This window comes from Solea senegalensis, linkage group LG16, assembly GCF_019176455.1.
Source record: "Solea senegalensis isolate Sse05_10M linkage group LG16, IFAPA_SoseM_1, whole genome shotgun sequence".
In the NCBI taxonomy this organism is placed as follows: domain Eukaryota; kingdom Metazoa; phylum Chordata; class Actinopteri; order Pleuronectiformes; family Soleidae; genus Solea; species Solea senegalensis.
In genome coordinates this window covers 8484331-8492458 of record NC_058036.1, presented here as the reverse complement: position 1 = coordinate 8492458, position 8128 = coordinate 8484331, and the positions used below count along the sequence as shown (strand labels likewise).

Here is an 8128-nt window from a genome sequence, read left to right as displayed (position 1 = left end):
TTTACTTTTTTGTGTTATAGTGGTACTTTTACTTAGTACTCTTTCCACCTCTGCGTATAATTGCCCATGCCCACAGTCACCATCATTAGTTCAACGTTGTGTTGCAGTGTGTGAATGGAGTGGACAGGCGGCGCTGTTTGCTTTAATTGCAGCAGTATGTTTAGGACATTGGCCACAAGGGGGCGGAGCTGAAAGAGCCCGAGAAGGAGAAGAAGAAGAAGGAGGAGGAGCATGAGGAGGAGGAGGGATGCTGCTGGAAAAAAAAGCAGGTGGAGACCGCGGGTGTTTACTGGATGTCCTTTACTGAGGGATTAACACTGAACGCTGGATATTAGACTTAAACTGTTTTTTTTATCGAAGAGTCTTTTATTCAGAGGACAATTTAGTTGTTGTTTTTTAAAAACGTACTGGCTGAGAAAGGCTCCGTGTGCATGTGTCGTGCTGCTGATGCTGGAGGAGGAGGAGGAGGAGGAGGATGTGATGTGATGCTCCATCACTGGGCCCAAAACCCTTCCCTCCCTGAATGAAACCTGATATTATGCGTGGAATAAAGATACCTGCACGGATTCAAGGGGAACAAAGCGCTGGTTCAGAAATCGTCTCACAAACTGGCAGGTGTGTTATGTACGTGTTTTATTGTGGTGCGACACACACACACACACGCACACGCGTGAAATGCAGCCAAGTCACAGGATAAAAAAACAGCAGCACACCCCTGCACACAGCAGACATGCAGTAAACACAATATTAAATAAAATGCTGTATCAAAAAACGACGTTTAATTAGTTTTCTTTTTAAATTAACATACTTCTGTAATATATACACTCACATATGTATATATATATATGTGTATATGTATTTGTATATATGTGTATCTTTGATGTGATTTATAACATGTTTGTTCATGAGTACATAATCCTATTCAAATTGTTTTAAATCAAGCTTTTACTGTGAGGTCATTAATTATACATGTTGCAGGGCCTTCTGTGGTTTGTAGGGTGATCGTGTGATGTAGAGTGAAAAATGATTGCGATGCGTAATCAGATTCTCTCAGCCTAGTAACTCTGCCAAAAATAGACCGTCTGTTTAAAAGGACTATGGTGGGTTTGTGTTTTGTGTCACTTCCCTGAAGGGAATACGTCTCATCTGGTGTAAAGTCAGTGAGAGCATGAATATGTGTTCACGCATGCATGCAGCATTGACCCTCCCCCCCACAGACTGCATCCCTGTGGGCTCTGGTCTGAGTAAATAATCCTCTCATTGAAACATTTCACTATTTCATCCTCATGTGTTAACTCCTCCTCTCTCTCCGTCTGCAGTATTAGCCAACTATGGTCGACCCTTCTGAGGCTGAGGAGCAGAACAAGTGTAAAGGCCCAGCCCTCGACACACCAGCTGTGGTCACAGGAGAACCCCGGCTTCCCGAAGAAGCTGATGGTGCAACGACGGAGGAAGATGGGGACGGCGAATTTGAGACCCCGCCCACCGGGAGTTCTGAGCAGAGCCCCTGCCACGTGGCGTACACAGTGGGTCCGGACGCTGCCTCTCTGGAGGCGACACCTCAGCAACCACAGACACAGGCAGATTTCTCGCCGAAGCTGCACCTGGACCTCTACAACTTTGACTCTCCAGCAGCTGAAGGCAGTCGCTACGTGCTGACGAGCCCCCGGTCTCTGGAGGCGTGCGCTCGATGCGGGGTCAAACCCGTGGAACTGCTGTCCCGTCCGCTCACTGACTTCGCTCGGGAAGCTCCTGGACGATCCATGCGCGTCGCTACAGGGCTGTTTGAAGTGTACGAGAAGGACAGGCACGCCAAGCTGCGGCAGTGCAGGGAGGAGAGGGAGAGGATTGTTAGGGAGGAGAAAAGAAGGATTCTGCAGGCAACGGTCAACAACAGCAGCAGCAGCACCTCTGTGGACAAAGCTGCCTCCAGCACTCCTAAATCTGGGCCAGTGACCTCCACCTCCGTCCCTGATGTCGGTGCGTCCTCTAAAGCCACAGTATCAGCTCCACCCTCTAAAACAGCTCTGTTATCAAAAGGCTCCACTTCCAGTCTTAGTACTTCTCCGAAATCTGCTCATTCAGTATCTCCTCACTCATCAAAGATCACTTCTGCCACCTCTGCACCCTCATCCAAGACCAGATACCAAGGTTTTACTAAACATCCTTTGTCCTCCTCGACCGAGCAAGTAAAAGCCTCACGTCCGCTCTCCTCCGGCCCTCCACCAGTCATCAGGAAGTCCTCTGGTGGTAAATCGTCAAACACTTTCCCCAGATCAACTCCGAAACCGCCCTCCTTCCCCAGAGCAAATACAACCATAGCGTCATCGGCGTCAAAGCCTGCAGGTCAGAGCGCTGGGAAGCCTGTTAACGGTGTAACGGGACAGTTCTCTCAGCACAATGGACATGTGGGATTGCATTCCAAGGCAAAGGTAAAAAGCCATTCACTGGAGTCTCTTCAGCGAAGGATGGATCCCGTCTGTTGCTCCGCCTCCACCAACACCACCACCACGGTATGCACCTCGTCAGAGTCCGGCGCTTCTTCTTCTTCTTTCAGTTGGGATGGTGTACGAGAGCACTGGGCTAAAGTCTCCAGCCCCAGAGCTCGCACCCTGGCTACGTTCAACTCCCTGATGGGCCGCAGCCTCAGCCTCGGTGACCTGAGCCACTCGCCTCAGACGACACAGAAGGTGGAACGCATCGTAAAGGAAGTAAAGCGCCGCGGGCTGAAGGCCGTGTCCGAGCGCGACCGCAAAATTGCGGCTCTGATGCTCGCCAGATATCAGGAGGAAGACATCATGAGTCAGACTCGTTACGTGGCTCACCTGCAGTGGGACAGCGAGCGGAGGATTGAGGAGCTGCGGCGAGAGCAGGAGGAGAGGGAGAAGCAGCGCGCGGTGCTTCAGTGTCAGCGAGTGTGGCACACACAAGTGACAATACGCCAGCGGAGGCTGAGCCAGCAGGAGCGACAGTCTGCAGCTGTCAAAATGCGACAGGCAGAGGAGAGCGAGGAGCGATGGAGGGAGCTGTCGGAGCAGCAGGAGCGCAACCGTCTGCTGAGGTTACAGCAGGCGGCTCGAGAGGAGAAGCACAAGAAATCTCTTCAAGAACAGAACCTGAAGTCTCTGGAGGAAGAGAGGGCGGCCATGCTGGAGCAGGAGAGGCTACTGCTGAAGGAGAAGCTCACAATGGCTGAGCTGAAGAGGCAGGAGAAGGAGCACCAGGCCCAGGAGGAGAGACGGGGTCTGAACAAAGCTGAGAAGAGACGTCACGCTGCCCTGATACAGGAAATCGCCCGCAGAGAACAGGAGGAGAGGGAGGAGGCCAGGAGGACAGCGGAGGATAAGCTCAGCCGCTCCCTGGAGAATTATGAACAGATAGTTGAGCGGCGAGCGCAGGAGCTGAAAGAGAAGGCCAAGCGCGAGGAGAAGCAGATTGAGAAAGCGCGCAAGGCTGCGGAGAAGCGCGAGAAACAGCAGCAGCAGCAGCTGGAGGCGCGTATGAAGGAGACAGAGAAGCGAGCCCAGCAGGCGGCGTTAGTGGCCGAGGTCAAGGCCAAAGAGAAGGCCCAGCGGGCCGTCCAGAGCCGACAGGAGAAGGAGAGACTCCAGAAGCTCAACAGGCAGCGAGTGGAGGAGGAGGAGAAGCAGAGGCGCCTAGAGCTCCTTCAGTCCATCGAGAAGAAGCTGGAGAAGAGCGAGCAGATCTTCAGAGAAAAGCGGGCGGTGCTGGAGAGCGCTCGCTCTGTGGCGAGAGCCTCGTTCCACGTGCGAGACAAAGTGCGAGAAGAGACCAACATGCGCACGTTTGATAAAATGGCCCTAGAAGCACAGCTGAAAGCCAGTCTGGACGAGAAATAGACCCACAGCTTTGTTGTGAACCCTCATCTTGTGGTTATCTGCTCAGTCAACAGCTTTAACTCTCCTCCTCACACTCAGTGTTACGCTCCCTTACATATCTGTACCCTTTTTTTTTTTTAAGCTGTGGAAGCAAACCAGATCATTTTGTATCATGTTGTAAAAAGACGACTAGAACTAAATCATCAGCTGTTATACAGTCATTTAAAAGGAAAGTTGGACTTCTGTAGACGTTCTTCATACGACGTGAGAGCCATCTCTCTCTCTCTCTCTCTCTCTCTCTCACTGTCTCTCTCTTTGCTGTCTGCTATTTCTGCCTCAGCGGCTGAAGAAAAAGAGTTATTGTTGACCAGGAAGCACAACTCCACCATGACTGCAGAGGCTTTTAAGGAAGACAATGAAGCAGGAGAACAAATCAAAGCAGAGCAGAAGTGGTTCTATGACCCTGAAGCAAACGACGGATCCTTTTGTATACTCGACTAAAATAGAGCTTCGGGCCGGACACTTGTCTGGACCTAAATGTCGACAATCCGGCACAGGAGGGTCGTGTGCAAATGAGCCCCGTGCCGACACATCAGAACCTCTTCATCTTCGTCAGAGACTCCCATCTGTCCTCTTCATGTCTGAGTACAATAAACTGGGAGGAAACCACCTCTCGACTTCATCACGGATGAGCTGAGCCGCCTGCTGTCTGCACCAACGTCAAAGAGGTACGCCACTCCACACTCTGTGTACAGTAATGTTACTCTTTAAAGGCACAGCATGACAGGAACACAGGGACGTGGCATTGCATCATGGGAATTGTTGTGCATTTGTGCTGCAAACAGCGAACAGTATGAGTGATTAGTGACTTGTAAATGAGCCTGGAGATTTTTAGGATTGTTAGGTCTTTTTAACGGATCTGCAGTTCTGCATTGTTCAGCTTGATTTCTGTGTCGGGCGTCTCTTCCTGTGACGCCACTCTGACCAATCAGTGGCCGGCAGTCTGGCAACGTCACGCATAGTACCTACTCAGTACTGGAACGAACGATTATTTTCATAATCAATTCGATCTGTCGATTACTTTCTCTACTAATCGATCGTTTGGTCCATAAAATATCAAAAAAACCTTAAAAAATGTTGATCGGTGTTCGTCAAACCTGGAAATGATGATGTTCTCAAATGTCTTGTTTCGTCCACAAACCAAAATGATTCACTTTTAATGATTTCTTTGTTATCCGGCGTAAAGAAATGCAGAAAATACTCACATTTAAGCATTAAACAATCGGAAAATCTTGTTTTAATCCCAAAAGAAGCTTCAAACCGATGACTCGATTACCAAAATAGTTGTCGATTCATTTAGTAATCGATTAGTAATCGATTCATCGATGAATTGTTTCAGCCCTACTTGGAAACTCGCCAGAGCAGGTACTAAAAAAAGTACCTGGTACCAGGTACTATGCTAGTGGTAACGCAACTTAACCGTGCCGAGGTGAAGCGGGTAGAGTTGGTGGAAACACGCCATTAGTATGAGAATAGACCACGGGCGTTGAAGGAGTGCCGTTTTTCTGTTGTCCAATCAGCTGACTGTCGTGGGTCTAGCTCGCAAGGGAAGGGTACTGAAAAATGGTACGGTCAGGCCTGGTTATTTTGGTACTATTCCCAATGGAATTGCTAAAAAATACATACTGTACCAAATCGAACTGTAGGGCAGATCCTGGCTTGACTTTGGAACTAGCATGGAAGCCAACAACTGGGTTTAAAAGGCTAGGATCCACATTAATCCTACAATCTCTGATTAAAAAAAAAAAAAGAACCTTTTTGCCCTCTGATGTAGCTGTTGCCCCAGCAATAGAAGTAAGGATAATGTAGCAGGAGGTGAAAATACAGTTTGTTTATCGAGCTGCACAACATTGAAAGACCCTGATATTGTGACGCTATGTGTGTTAAACATGAAAAATACAGGATTGCACTCTGAACTTTGAAGGTGTGTATCATCGGCATAGAAAATAAACTAGAAAAATGCGTGTCCTTGCTTGGACTCATTAATTATATTATATATTTAATTAGATTTAAATCTGGAGTGCAGAGGTACCACTGTGAATGTCCTCAAAACCTTCCAGGACAGTCCTTGCAGCACATCTGTGTCCAGGAAGTGACGTGTCAACCAATCCTTCAAAGTTCCTCAACGCAGTTCAAAGCTTCCATCACAGATCCTCTTCTTTAAAAGGTTTATAGTAATAGTTTGATGACTTTTACACACTCTATGTCTCTTGTGAGTTTTTTGTGGGACATTTTGGACACCGTATTTTACAAGGTGTTTTTTGTCACATTCTGCACGCCGTACTACAGCCTGGTGTTTTTAGGGGACATGTTTGAGTCTTTACTGGAATATGACGTGTTTTTTGATATTTTGGACATCATACTGGACTTCAGTGGGCCCAATAACGTATTCTGACGTGTCGTACCATTTTAGTGATGGGAAGACGGCTGTTGAGGAACATGTTTGAAGCCACAGGGACATCATCAGGAGCTGCTGAGAGCTGTCCAAAGGGATTTAACCCCAGACCGTTTTCTCCTGGCCCTGCTGCCAACCGAGCTCTGTGCTAGCTCAGCACGGGTTCCTTCAGGAGACTTTGGAGCTGGTCACAGAAGATGCTCGACAACAGGTCCCTGAGATCAGAATCAGGGACCGGAGTACCTGCCTGTGTGGGGGAACTGGCTCGGTGAGAACTGTGTACAAACGTGTGCAGCCTCGCAGGAAATGATCAGAAGAAGAGAAGCTTGAAGACCGTCATGGGAGAGACAGTGGTGAAGAAGAACCTTCATGTACGTAGTGTGGTGAACAACAGCAACTGCACTTTGACCTTTTAGACTCTTTACTGTGATATTTCAGTTTCTGTGACTTTAACACCTTCATAAACCTAAAGCTCCACAGTGACAGCAGCAGACACAGACGTCTCAAAGACAAACTGACCCCATTTTAGTGGTCGGCGCTGAAGGTCACTGTGACCTCACATGACCTAATTATGTCTTTTTTTCCAGCCCTCCTTTGTTTCTCTTTCTTTCATCTGTCCTTGTTTATTTCTTCACTGCCATCCTTCATTTTTCTGTCATCCTTTCTTTTTTTTTCCTTTTTCTTTCTTTCTTTCATTCATTCCATTTTTAGTTTCTTTCATCCTGTCTTTTTCTTTCTATCTTCACTTTCATCCTTCTCTTATTTTCTTCCTTTTTTCTTTCTTCCTTCCGATTTCTTTTATCCTTCCTTTTCCTTTTTACACAGTAATGTTATATGTCTAACATGAAATACACACTAACATGGTTTCTGTGGTTGTGTTTTGTTGTGCAGGTGCTGATGATGGAGAAGAAGCTGCTGATACAAACCCTGAGGAACTCACTGGTCTTTCTCCTCTCACGGATCCACATCAGCGTTTTTTATTCTCTTTCATGTGGTAACAGTGACATGGACTGTGAACACACACACACACACACACACAGATGACAAGGTTCAAACACAGCTTTATTAGCATCAAGGCATGTTTTTCACTCCTTATGTTCTTACTGTGTGATGTCACATTCGTAACATTTGTACATGATCATGATTTGCTTGCTTCTGTTGATTACGTTGAGTTGCTTTGTCAAGAACAGATTTGCAGATGTTGCAATACAACGTGGGCAAAAATCAAAACCAGACAAATAAAAAGAAACATTTTCCAAGATGCAATCATTTTTCTTTCTTGTTGGATACAAGTAAAAAACTTTGCTCCAGAGTTTCTTTTTTTCCTCCCTTTATGTGCATTCTTTCTTGACATTAAAACCACAGACCAAACCAGACATCTTGGTGAAAACTTGTTCATGCATTTATTTATTATTAGTAGGTTAGATTATTGTAATGACGTCTTTACAGGTCTCAGTAAAAAAATCAATCCCTGGATGTCAAAGGATGGAGTTTAAAATCCTGTTACAGGTCGACAAGTCACTGAATGATCTTGGGTCTAAATACTCGTTGGGTGTGAAGCATCCAGACCCCTCATTGAAATCAGGGACAGGATTACTCAGCGTCCCAGGGTAAGAACCAAGAAGCTGGATTTCAGCTTCTATGGACGCCTTACTGTACAATGCCATTTTGTGACATTTTGGAAACCTTACTATACTATGACATTTTTGTCTCATTTGGACGACATACTATACTATGACGTTTTTGTCTCATTTTGGACGACATACTATACTATGACATTTTTATCTCATTTTGGACGACATACTATACTCATTTTTGTCTCATTTTTGACAAC

General features: G+C 46.7%; 1 protein-coding gene across 3 annotated transcripts; it reads left to right on the top strand.

The window, feature by feature from the left end:
* The first annotated feature begins 232 nt into the window (after positions 1 to 232).
* On the top strand, positions 233 to 7670 carry ccdc177 (coiled-coil domain containing 177). 3 transcript variants are annotated; one of them, XM_044048150.1, is made up of 4 exons: positions 233 to 615; positions 1320 to 4567; positions 6313 to 6665; positions 7186 to 7670. In XM_044048150.1, the coding sequence occupies exon 2, from the start codon at positions 1332 to 1334 to the stop codon at positions 3858 to 3860; it is 2529 nt and encodes an 842-aa protein (XP_043904085.1). In that variant the 5' UTR covers positions 233 to 615; positions 1320 to 1331; the 3' UTR covers positions 3861 to 4567; positions 6313 to 6665; positions 7186 to 7670. The 3 variants fall into 3 exon arrangements, with proteins under 3 accessions (XP_043904085.1, XP_043904084.1, XP_043904086.1); XM_044048149.1 differs by lacking the exon at positions 6313 to 6665; XM_044048151.1 differs by lacking the exon at positions 6313 to 6665 and having other exon boundaries at positions 233 to 624.
* The last annotated feature ends 458 nt before the right edge of the window (positions 7671 to 8128 follow it).

What these genes read in the sequence shown, in the direction of transcription:
- ccdc177 (XM_044048149.1), top strand. Translation starts at nt 1,332, where the DNA reads ATGGTCGACCCTTCTGAGGCTGAGGAGCAGAACAAGTGTAAAGGCCCA.